We start from the raw sequence: 12,876 nt of genomic DNA, 5'->3' as shown, positions 1-12,876 counted from the left end.
AAGCCCTTTGCACACAGGCGCGTTCATTCGCACGGATAAAACGGACAATGTCATTTTTTTAAAAGAAAACAATGATTCTCTACGACCTCATGCACACCGGATCCGAATTAGCCGTGCGACGAGTGGCTGCGGCCGTGCGTTTTTTTTTTTCTCTCGATCGAACCCAGTTCGATTTGTGCGTCTTGTCGCATGCGGTAAAAAACTCATCACTCCTTTTATGACTCCTTTTGGGATCCGCAGTGCCGATTCCTCACAGCCTTGCACACCAAATCCAATGCGTTTTATTCATGCAGCAAACGAAAAAAACACAACTGTCCTGTGTGCAAAGGGCTTTAGTGTGGAAGAGTCCTTGAGCAAGACTCTGAACCCCTAACTGCTCCTGATGAGCAGGTTGGTGCCAAGCATGGTTTCCACCTTCTCTCTCTCTCTCTCTCTCTCTCTCTACCTCCCCCTAGCGGCCAGAGAGAGGAACACCATCCTCCAGGGTCTGAACTCCTTCTCTCAGTCCACCTGCATCCGCTTCTACCAGAGGAGGACAGAGGCGGCCTTCCTCAACATACAGTCTAGACAGGGGTAGATACACGCACGCACGCACGCACGCACGCACGCACGCACGCACGCACGCACGCACGCACGCACGCACGCACGCACGCACGCACGCACGCACGCACGCACACACACACACACACACACACACACACACACACACACACACACACACACACACACACACACACACACACACACACACACACACACACACACACACACACCTTCTACCAGAGGAGGACCGACAGAGACAGAGACAAGATGTGACGCTTCTCATACTAAACTAAATACGTGACTTCAATTCTAGACCTAGTATTAGAACCTTTAAAGTAATCAATAGAAAAAAAAGTCATTTTGGGGTGAACCACTCCTTTAAAGGAGTAGTTCACACCGACTTCTTTTCTATTACTTTTTTTTCTCTTCATAATTTTTATCCCACGATTTTGCAACCCTTTTTCACCCAGTGCCAATTGCCTATGTAATCCTGGGCTCTGCTCTCCCTCTGCCGTGCCTGGGGAGACAACGGACTGACCTCATGCTTCCTTCAATGCATGGGTAGTCCAAGTTGTTTCTTTTCACCTGACAGGGGGGATTTCCCCGGGATGGACGTAGCGCGTGGAAGGAACACGTTATTCCAACCAGTTCCTTTCCCCTCCATCAAGCGCCCCGGCTGGCCAGGGGGAGGCATTATTGAGACCAGGATTACTGCATGTTTTTGTGAGGGTATCAACCCTAGGAGACACGGGGAGAACATGCAAACTCCACACACTTTTTTTCTATTACTCACACCATGGAGACTTGAGTTCAATTATATTTTTTGTTTGTTGTCGCATTCCTAACACAACACAATGATAGAAAACTTACCCTGATGGTTTCCCCACCAGGGACGTGCTGGCCATTGGGGAAAGCAGGACAACTCCCGAACGGCCGGTTCATTCCCGGCCGGTCCAGGCCGGCCATTAGGAAAAAAATATAAATAAAATGTCGGCCTTCGTTCCAAGTAAATCGTCACTGTCGGGCAGAAACCTTGTATCTCCGAGTTTCAAATTTACTTTGCTTCATCATACAAGGCCGTTGCACAAAAGTAGTGAAAACAGCCGATCTACAAGCACACAACGCCTCGCGGTGCGAGGCGTTGTGTGCTTGTAGATCGGCTGTTTTCACTAGTTTAAATCATTTTTTAAAATGATAAATACAAAACAAACGGTTTTGGACATACAAGGTTTCCACCCGTCAGCGACGAAATATATATAATAAAAAAAGAAAAGAAAAATGAGGGCCACTCCAACTCTTTTTCCCGGGCTGAATCAGGGGCCCAGCACGTCCCTGTTACCCATCCAGAGCCATCCAGAATCAATGGGGGTCAAGTTTACTATAATCTCATTTTTGTCTCGACAAATACAAAGATATATGATTGAACTCAAGCCTCCATGGACTGAACCACTCCTTTAACCATGTGATCTCTGTCCTCCAATCAGGTGCTTCTCCTTCGTGGGTCGCCAGGGTAACGCCCAGACGGTGTCGCTCCAGAGGAGGGGGTGTGTCTTCCTGGGGACCATCCAACACGAGCTGCTGCACGCCTTAGGCTTCGACCACGAGCAGACCCGCTCCGACCGCGACCAGAACGTACGCATCCTGCTGCAGAACGTGCAGCCAGGTGAGTCATATAGGAAGACTCCTGCATGATAGTCAACAATGTTATGTCAAAACATGCCCATATATGGGCATTACCAAATATGGGCATTCCCAGATATGTCCTTAATATTGATAACATAATATCCTTAATATTGATAATATATAGGAATCTACATATATGGGCATAAAACATATGCTAATTAGTAAAGTCAAGCAGGGCCTTGGCGAGTTAGGGCCTGGGTTTGATGCCTGGAGATCTCCATATATGGGCATAAGGGGGTACCCTAATTGGGCATCATCTGGGAATGCCCATACTGTATATGGACATTTTATTTATTTGATCCTTTATTAATATATCATATGGACTTAATATTAACATTTTCGGCCTGGGATTGATCACATCAGAAATCTCCATAAACGGGCATAAAAGAGATTTTGTTTCTGGGAATATAATACAATAAAAAACTATGTATTTACAATTTACAATTTAGGCATTATTTATCATTATTTATCTTAATCTATAGCGATTCACAGTAATAGACCAGTCAATCTGAGGTTTGACCCACAAGAAATTGCAGTAGTAATGGTTCAAGGTTTTTTTTATGATCCTAACCCTAAATGCCTAAATCAGGGGTCTTCAACGTTTTCAGGCCAAGGACCCCTTAGTTGAGAGAGAGATGAAGCAGGGACCCCTTAGTTGAGAGAGAGATGAAGCAGGGACCCCCACAGCCTGTTCATAGATTTCATATAGTTTCATCGTTTGACAGCACAATCATCAGTGTATTTTGGATTCATGTCAATTTGTGTTTTCAGATATTTAACCACTTGAACCGTCAATACTTAATAAACTTGACCTTTCACTCTGTACTTAGTCTGCTCTTTTTCCCCTCTACACCAAACCTCTTTGACGAAAATAGCCGATCTACCTAAATTGTAATCTGTAGATTGAGTATTTTATTAGTATTTTATTTTATTCTAATGGATTGTAATTTCCCCAACAGGAACAGAGGGGAATTTCCGTAGGATCAACACCAGGAACCTGGGCACCGCGTACAACTACCAGTCTGTGATGCACTACTCAGGGTAACTATACAACTATAGATCTGTTATTATGGTAACTATAAAACTATAGATCTGTTATTATGGTAACTATAAAACTATAGATCTGTTATTATGGTAACTATAAAACTATAGATCTGTTATTATGGTAACTATAAAACTATAGATCTGTTATTCATGGTAACTATAAAACTATAGATCTGTTATTCAGGGTAACTATAAAACTATAGATCTGTTATTCAGGGTAACTATAAAACTATAGATCTGTTATTCAGGGTAACTATACAACTATAGATCTGTTATTCATGGTAACTATAAAACTATAGATCTGTTATTCATGGTAACTATAAAACTATAGATCTGTTATTCACGGTAACTATAAAACTATAGATCTGTTATTCAGGGTAACTATAAAACTATAGATCTGTTATTCAGGGTAAATATAAAACTATAGATCTGTTATTCATGGTAACTATAAAACTATAGATCTGTTATTCAGGGTAACTATAAAACTACAGATCTGTTATTCAGGGTAACTATAAAACTACAGATCTGTTATTCATGACACTTTGACATTTCTCTGGTCCTCCTCTCTGTCACTGTAAAGGGGCAGATTCTCGGTCATATGTTCCAAAACCTTGACACTTTTAACACTGAAGTTGGTGGTTTTAAATATAATAGATATTAAAATGTAATTTAACCCATCAATAACCCATCAAAAACTAAATCAAAATGTGTTGTCAAAAACAACACTGCGTGGTGTGAGTAATCGTCAGAAAAAGAAAATGGCGGGGTGAACTACTCCTTTAAGACCTGAGACTACTGATGTCTTCTACAGCAGGGGTCCTCAACCTTTTCAGGCCGCGACCCCCAAAATAATCATATTTTAACTGGGGACCCCCAAAATAATCATATTTTAACTGGGGACCACCCCCAAAATAATCATATTTTAACTGGGGACCCCCAAAATAATCATATTTTAACTGGGGACCCCCAAAATAATCATATTTTAACTGGGGACCCCCAAAATAATCATATTTTAACTGGGGACCCCCCACCCTGATGAGCACTAAGAGTTGAGGAATTACATTTTGAATAACACGGTTCTATTGTGAAAATAGCAGATGCAGATCTACATGCATGTAGATCTGCTATTTTCACAATTTCTGCCTCAATATTTGACAATTTGGTAAATGTTTATTGTGTCATTTTAGAGCTATGGTCACTTTAGAAATGTGCAGATACCCTCTATACCAGGGGTCTTCAACGTTTTCAGGCCAAGGACCCCTTAGTTGAGAGAGAGATGAAGCAGGGACCCCTTAGTTGAGAGAGAGATGAAGCAGGGACCCCTTAGTTGAGAGAGAGATGAAGTAGGGACCCCCACAACCTGTTAATAGATTCCATATAGTTTCATCGTTCGACAGCACAATCATCAGTGTATTTTGGATTCATGTCAATTTGTGTTTTCAGATATTTAACCACTTGAACCATCAAAACTTGACCTTTCACTCTGTACTTAGTCTGCTCTTTTTCCCCTCTACAACAAACATCTTTGCCAAAAATAGCCGATCTACAAGCTCACAACGCCTCGCAGCGCGAGGCGTTGTGAGCTTGTAGATCTGCTATTTTTGGCTAAAGTGGTTAATATAAAAATGGAGAAAAAAAGAAGTTTCTATCACTCAAAGATTTGGAGGACCCCCTGTAGTAACTCTGAGGACCCCCTAGGGGTCCCGGACCCCCTGTTGAAGACCCCTGCTCTAAACATTTAAACTTTATGTTGGTTTGTTGAGTGACAAAACAATGTTGCGCATTATAAGTTAATCATCTGGGGACCCCCACAAAATCATTTGGGGACCCCCCTGGGGGTCCCGACCCACAGGTTGAGAACCACTGCTCTAAATCACTGTTTCCCAAACAGTGGGTGGTGACCCATGTGTGGGTCAGGGACCAGTAATTGGGGTCACGACTCCAGAACTCCCAGTGGTGAAGATCCCTGTAAGAACAGGGACGTGCTGGCCATTGCTCAAAGCGGGACAACTCCCGAACGGCCGGTTCATTCCCGGACGGTCCAGGCCGGCCATTAGGGGGAAAAAAAAATGTCGGGCTTCGTTCCACTTTGGGGGCTGGGCGGCCAACACAGTAAATTGTCACTGTCTGGCAGAAACCTCGTATCTCCAAGTTTCAAATTTTGTATATTTTTTTTTTCGCAAAGCTGCTTCATCATACAAGGCCGTCGCACAAAAGTAGTGAAAACAGCAGATCTACAAGCACACAACGCCTCGCGGTGCGAGGCGTTGTGTGCTTGTAGATCGGCTGTTTTCACTACTTTGAAATCATTTTTAAAATGATAAATACAAAACAAACGGTTTTGGACATACAAGGTTTCCACCCGACAATGACGAAATATAACTCATGTACAGTAATTGGCATCACTGGCTTGTCACTTGTCATGATCTGAAATGGCAAATCTTTGAGTAGCAGCAGCGCTATAGAGAGATCTCTCTCTATAGCGCGCAATGAGGGCCTCTACAACTCTTTTTCCTGGGCTGAATCAGGGGCCCAGCACGTCCCTGCTGCAAGCCATGGGATAATAACACACTATAAAAACATAACTCTGTAATTGCAGACGTTTCTTTATGATTATAATTCAGGCGTAATTAAAAGAGCAGAGCAGTAAACCAGAACATAAACCAATAGCCTGGTTCGTGCCAGTGTTGTTTTAGACCAAGGGTCTTCAACAGGGGGTCCGGGACCCCTAGGGCAGAGGTCTTCAAAGTGGTAGACGGGGCACCCTGGGGTGCCGTGACGGCAGTCCAGGGGTGACGGGGCACCCTGGGGTGCCGTGACGGCAGTCCAGGGGTGCTGCGAGATCATTTGATAATATTTGGAATTTATTTGGACACTTGAAAAAAATATTTAGCATCATTTTAAACTTGAAGTACAAAGTTATTTTCAGTCAGTTCTAACCAAAATGGCTGTTATCTCAACGTTTTCATCGCAACATAATCACTAAAATATCGTCACTGTTGGGCAGAAACCTCTTTTCAAATGTGTACGTCTTTTGCCCTGCTTCATCATACAAGACCGTTGCACAAAACTAGTGAAAACAGCCGATCTACAAGCACGCGATGCGAGGCGTTGTGTGCTTGTAGATCTGCTGTTTTCACTAGTTTAGTACATTTTATAGATGATAAATACAAAACAAACGGTTTTGGACATACAAGGTTTCCACCCGACAACGACGATTATAAACGACGATTATAAATATAAGGTGCTGGGAGTGAAAATTATAATGTAGGGGTGCCTCGGATTAAAAAAATATTCATGGGGTGCCCTGAGACAAAAAAGTTTGGGAACCCCTGGTCTATGGGAAAGAGGTTTGGCGTAGAGGGGAAAAAGAGCAGACTAAGTAGTTTATTAAGTATTGATGGTTCAAATGGTTAAATATCTGAAAACACAAACTGACATGAATCTAAACGGTGAAACTATATAAAATTTATGATAGGGTTGTGGGGGTCCCTGCTTCATCTCTCTCAGCTAAGGGGTCCTTGGCCTGAAAACGTTGAAGACCCCTGTTTTAGACAGCAGATTTCAATTTATTTTAGTCTTAGTCTTTTGAATAAAATGTCATTTTAGTGGACCCCCATCTCAAAATGTGTTGTTCCAGGGACCCCCAGAGAAAGAAATATTTGAGTTACAAATGTTCGCTTTAAAAAATGTATATTATTCAAAGATTTTTGCACATCAAATATTCATGAAATAGCAGATCTACAAGCTTGCAGCCGTGCTGTGAGCTTGTAGATCTGCTATTTTTGAATAGCCAAAGTATAAAACAATGGTTAAGGTGGTTGAAATCTTGTTAAGTGACACAGACGCTTCCCAGAGTATGAAATTATTAAAACAAACTTCAGTATTTTCTTAGTACCGTAATTGCCGGACTATACATGTTTTGAACCCTGTGGCTTATACAACGGTGCGGCTTATATAAAGAGTTTTACAGCTAACGGCCAGTTAGTTAGTTTTACTATGGTCTTTAACAAGGATTTATATATAGATTTATACAGCTAATGACCACCAGGGGCGCTCTAGCGGGAAGGAAACCTGTGGCTTATAGTCAGGTGCGGCTTATAGTCCAGCAATTACAATATTTCAGTTATTCAGGAAAGGATCTGATGGAAATGCTTGAGCATCAAATGTGTTTTTTTGCAACACTTTTAAAAAGCCCTGCTTTATCATACAAGACTAACGCACAAAAGTAGTGAAAACAGCAGATCTACAAGCACACAACGTTGTGTGCTTGTAGATCGGCTTTTTTCACTAGTTTAAATCATTTTTTAAATGATAAATAAGGCTTTTATATTTTTTTATTTTGCGGCTCCAGACAGATTTGTTTTTAGTTTCTTTGGTCCGATATGGCTCTTTCAACATTTTGGGTTGCCGACCCCTGCCTTAGAATCAGTGCCGCCAGTAGCAGTTTGTGTAACCGTGTTTTCTCTCTCTCTCTCTCTCCCTCTCCCTCTCCCTCTCCCTCTCTCTCTCTCTCTCTCTCTCTCTCTCTCCCCCCCCCCCCTCCTGGGTAAAAGCAATGCGTTCTCCCGTAACGGCCAGCCCACCATCGTTCCCATCCCAAACCCCAACGTGCGTCTGGGGAACAACCAGATGGACGCTCTGGACATCCGCAGGGTCAACATCCTCTACCAATGCAGTGAGTTCTGTTGTGTTCTGTTAGACCTCTACAGAAACATCCTCTACCAATGCAGTGCGTTCTGTTGTGTTCTGTTAGACCTCTACAGAACATCCTCTACCAATGCAGTGAGTTCTGTTGTGTTCTGTTAGACCTCTACAGAACATCCTCTACCAATGCAGTGAGTTCTGTCCTGTTCTGTTCTGTTAGACCTTTACAGAACCTCCTCTACCAATGCAGTGAGTTCTGTTGTGTTCTGTTAGACCTCTACAGAACATCCTCTACCAGTGCAGTGAGTTCTGTCCTGTTCTGTTAGACTCTACAGAAACATCCTCTACCAATGCAGTGAGTTCTGTCCTGTTCTGTTAGACCTCTACAGAACATCCTCTACCAATGCAGTGAGTTCTGTCCTGTTCTGTTAGACCTCTACAGAACATCCTCTACCAATGCAGTGAGTTCTGTCCTGTTCTGTTAGACCTCTACAGAACCTCCTCTACCAATGCAGTGAGTTCTGTCCTGTTCTGTTAGACCTCTACAGAACATCCTCTACCAATGCAGTGAGTTCTGTTGTGTTCTGTTAGACCTCTCCAGAACATCCTCTACCAATGCAGTGAGTTCTGTTCTGTTCTGTTAGACCTCTACAGAGTTGTACACCACATACAGGCAACAGCCTGCATAGAGGGCGTGCGCATGAGTGGCAAATCGAGTGGCAAAGTGAGTTTAAGGTAGTTTAAAGGGACACTTCTCCTCTGGGACAACCGGATCTTATGTTATTGTTGTTTGGGACAAGATCAACACAATCCTTATGCTGCATTCACACTCAGAGAAGCCAAGCTAATGGTTGGCTTGGTAATTCAATGTAATGTCTATGCAAACCAGCTTTTAAAATTCCCAAGCTTTTTTTCAAGCATGGAATTTTTAAAGCTGGTTTGCATAGAGATTACATTGAATTACCAAGCCAACCATTAGCTTGGCTTCTCTCAGTGTGAATGCAGCATTAGTTATTTTTTTGTGTTCAATCTGTGTTTTTAGATATGTTAGTATTTCAGCATGTACTAGTGATGATGCTGAAATACTAAAATATCTCAAAACACAGATTGAACACAAAAAATAACTCTCAGGATTGTGTTGATCGTGTCCCGAACAAAACAATAAAATAAGATCTGGTTGTCCCAGAGGTGAACTTGCCCTTTAACTTTGTTTAATCCAATCAGATAGGACTGTTCTGTTTGGATGTTTGGGCTGTCAAGGCCAGAAAGTAGTGTTCGTTCCTGCATTAGTCCAGTAAAAATAAGGCAGAGGTTGGACAACATTTTATTATTTCGTTTTTCAACTGATTCTGTTAGGAAATTAGGTCTACTAGCCAGGATAAAAAATCTATCATGATCTGCTCACTGCAAATACTCATAGTGGCCAAATCAAGTTGGGCTCCCATCGACTTTCTATACAGAAGGAAAATACCCAGAAATAAATCTGCTTTAAGTAGGATGTGAGGGGTCTAACTAGGGGTTTGTCATGATGCTGAATCCATTGCAAGCATTTGTTTTGCACAAAAAAACATTCATTGGCCCCAGAAAACACCAAACAAAAGATGATCTTTTTGATGACTCATCACTTTTCATCACTAAACCATCATTTTCTGGGGTCATTTTTAGCCCAAGGAATGTTTGTTGTGCAAAACAAATGCTTGCAATGGATTCAGCATCATGACAAACCCCTAGTTAAACCCCTCACATCCTACTTAAAGCAGATTTCTTTTTCTGGGTATTTTCCTCCTGTATAGAAAGTCGATGGGAGCCCAACTTGATTTGGCCACTATGGGTATTTGCAGTGAGCAGATCATGGTAGACTTTTTATCCTGGCTAGTAGACCTAATTTCCTGTCAGAATCAGTTGAAAAACGAAATAATACAATTTTGTCCAACCTGAGTGTATTTTTCCCCTAGATTTACTTCTTCCTGGTATGATGATGATGCCAACACCCTCTATTCCTGCGTTTCATTTGTAGTTTTATTAAGGCCCCTGACACACAGTTAAAGCTCTGTGCTCATTCTGGGAGTGAACTATCCCTTTAAAACCTTTTCTTAAATTCTTCCTTACATTTTTTTTTAAGTTTCATTGATTATATTTGCATGTGTCTAACGATGTGTGTTCAGAAAAACGTCTATCTCACCTTTCAAAGTATTCATTTGTTGTCAAAAACAGTAGTCTAGTAGTGTAGTGTTACTGTAAAGAAATCGCCAGCTTATTGTGTCTAAAAAGACATATTTAGCCACTTGCACCACTGAAATCAAGGTCATTAAAATCGCTCAAATTAAATGAAAACATTTTAACACTCATCTTTTCTTTTCTCAAATTACAATCTAAAATATGAGCCCTTGTTGTAAAAAAAAAAAAACAAGTTTCCCTTTAACCCTGCAAGGCCCAGCGTTGCTTTTTGGCAACATTTTTTAAAACATGTTATAATTATTTTTTCACATTAACATCACCATTAAATCCTATTGTTTAGTATTACAATGCCATTGGCCAGGATATTTGCATATGAATACCCCCCACAGAGGCTGACATTCACACCTCCCAGAGAAGTTGAAATGCAGCGTCTGGACGAACAACATCTCACTTTTTAACTGAAGCTATTCCTCACTAAAACAGAAGTAAAATGCCTGTAATATATTTTTTTCCCCGTGATCATTAGAATGTCTAGAACACGTGCATATGTTAATATTGTGAAAAATATCCCCAAAATGCAAATTAGAGCATGATTTATGATTTATGGCTATAAAACCTTACAAAAACATTATTAATTGTTTAACATTACATTTTCCTGTGATTAGGACTGCTACATTTTTTATTTTATTTTTTTTGGCCAGTAGAAATTAATTTGGGTCTTGCAGGGTTAAGCTGCGTCTAACGAGGTCTCCTCTGTGCTCTTACAGACACGTATGACCCTATGATCCCCCCGTACGACGAGATGGACCAGAGGAGAGCCTTACCATGAGGTACACGTCTGATAATGTTAATTATTTTATCATTATTTTATGCTTTTTGTGGTCATTTTTGACTAGAAACCCATATATGAAGCTTAATCTTTTTTATAAAATTTCCAAAACATTCTTTTTATTTTAGCGTCCGTTTTTTCAAGAAAAAGTTGACTATAGCTCCTTTAAGACTTCATTGTATTGCATGTAGTGTATTTATGTATTTATTTATTTATTTATGTATTTATTTATAATACAAACTGTCTCTCCCTGTCTTGTCCACTAGGGGGAGCTGCAGGGAGAGGATGAGAAGAAACGGGCGTGTCAGAATAATGTGTGCGAGCTTTGCTTCTGATGATTACAAAACAACATTAATGTTAATATAAAATAATAGCAGGGTTACGTTAAACCAAGGGTCTTCAACAGGGGGTCCGGGACCCCTTAGGGGGGTCCTCAGAGTTTCTACAGGGGGGTCCTCCAAATCTTTGTGTGATAGAATTTTTTTTTCTTCCGAGAACTTTAGCCAAAAATAGCCGATCTACAAGCTCACAACGCCTCACGCTGCGAGGCGTTGTGAGCTTGTAGATCAGCAATTCTTTTGGGGGGAAAATAGCTTTGGTGTAGAGGGGGAAAAGAGCAGACTAAGTACAGAGTGAAAGGTCAAGTTTATTATCTATTGACGGTCCAAGTGGTTAAATATCTGAAAACACAAGTTGACATGAATCCAAAATACACTGATGATTGTGCTGTCAAACAATGAAACTATATGGAATCTATGAACAGGTTGTGGGGGTCCCTGCTTCATCTCTCTCTCAGCTAAGGGGTCCTTGGCCTGAAAACGTTGAAGACCCCTGATGCAATCATTAATATCTACTTTGTATTCATTAATCATTAATCATTAATATCTATAGCCTATACTCTTGAAGCACTGGTGAATGTTAAAGCTAATCGATGCAACACGTCCGCTGATCGTATTGTGTTTATATTTTTGAGCAACATAAAAAAACAATAAAAAAAAAAGATTTACTGTGGCATTATAAAACCCAAACTGTTGTGTTGAAGTACATTTATTTCTGTATCCAGTGTTACATAACTGTTGTGTTGAAGTACATTTATTTCTGTATCCAGTGTTACATAACATCGTCTCTGGTCGAAACATTTGTGACCGAGGCTGGAGATAAGGTCCATAAGTAGGCAATGCGACCGAGTATTTCCTGGTGAACCTAAGCGCAAAGGTGGGGGCCGATGGGCAAGGAGGGTTGCGAGCTTATGAGAAACAACTAAAATAAGACCTTAAAACCTGGCGAAAGCAGTTGCGTGCATTAGCGGAAGATGACGATAAAGGAAACCGTTAAATGGAGAACATTAAATTAACTTCTGAAAATCATACACAGCCTTAAAACATGGCAAAAACAGATGCGTGCATTAGCGCAAGATTAGATGAGGATAAAGGAAATCGTTAAATGGAAAACATTAAATTAACTTCTGAAAAGGCTTCTAAGCCTACACTATTAATAGCCTACTAAAAACGAGTGAACTGCGATCTTACCACACGTGAATAATTGTGGTTGTAAACATAAACACAGACAATATAAATCCTTAGTCTAGTTGTGGGAAGAAAAGGATATCATCATGGGCATGGCCCCAAATGACTTTTAAATATCTTGCAATTGGCGACGAGTCTCTTACTAAATCGGCAAGAGTGCCTCTCATTGTCAATACATAAAGGCTAAGCTATATTATAACCTCTCCATCATCAGCAATAGTCAGTGGTGTGTTCCCCACACTCCCAAGCCCCCACCGTTGCGCTTAGGTTCACCGGGAAATACCCGGTCGCGTAGGCAATAGTGAAGTCCAGCAAATGAACACACTTATGTTGCTACCAATTACATCTCTTTGAAGGTCCATGTTGCCATGGTCTCCTTAGACTTCCATGTAATTCATAGTGCACGGATCGTGCACGCCCATGCCT

At 41.1% G+C, this 12,876-nt stretch overlaps 1 protein-coding gene across 1 annotated transcript in view; it reads left to right on the top strand.

The window, feature by feature from the left end:
• Positions 1-11,940, top strand: part of LOC308288264 (low choriolytic enzyme-like) — a 21,757-nt gene extending 9,817 nt beyond the window's left edge. The window contains exons 5-10 of the mRNA XM_080729657.1: positions 456-573; positions 2,028-2,206; positions 3,186-3,267; positions 7,827-7,948; positions 10,863-10,925; positions 11,191-11,940. Of these exons, the coding sequence (XP_080585783.1) occupies positions 456-573; positions 2,028-2,206; positions 3,186-3,267; positions 7,827-7,948; positions 10,863-10,924 (563 nt within the window). The 3' untranslated portion in view covers position 10,925; positions 11,191-11,940. The remainder of the gene's footprint in view (positions 1-455; positions 574-2,027; positions 2,207-3,185; positions 3,268-7,826; positions 7,949-10,862; positions 10,926-11,190) is intronic.
• Positions 11,941-12,876: the final 936 nt, after the last annotated feature.

The sequence above is a fragment of the Nannobrachium achirus genome (assembly GCF_963921795.1).
Source record: "Nannobrachium achirus genome assembly, chromosome: 7".
Lineage (NCBI taxonomy): Eukaryota > Metazoa > Chordata > Actinopteri > Myctophiformes > Myctophidae > Nannobrachium > Nannobrachium achirus.
The sequence above is the reverse complement of the archived record's forward strand: the minus strand, read 5'-3'. Positions and strand labels throughout refer to the sequence as shown.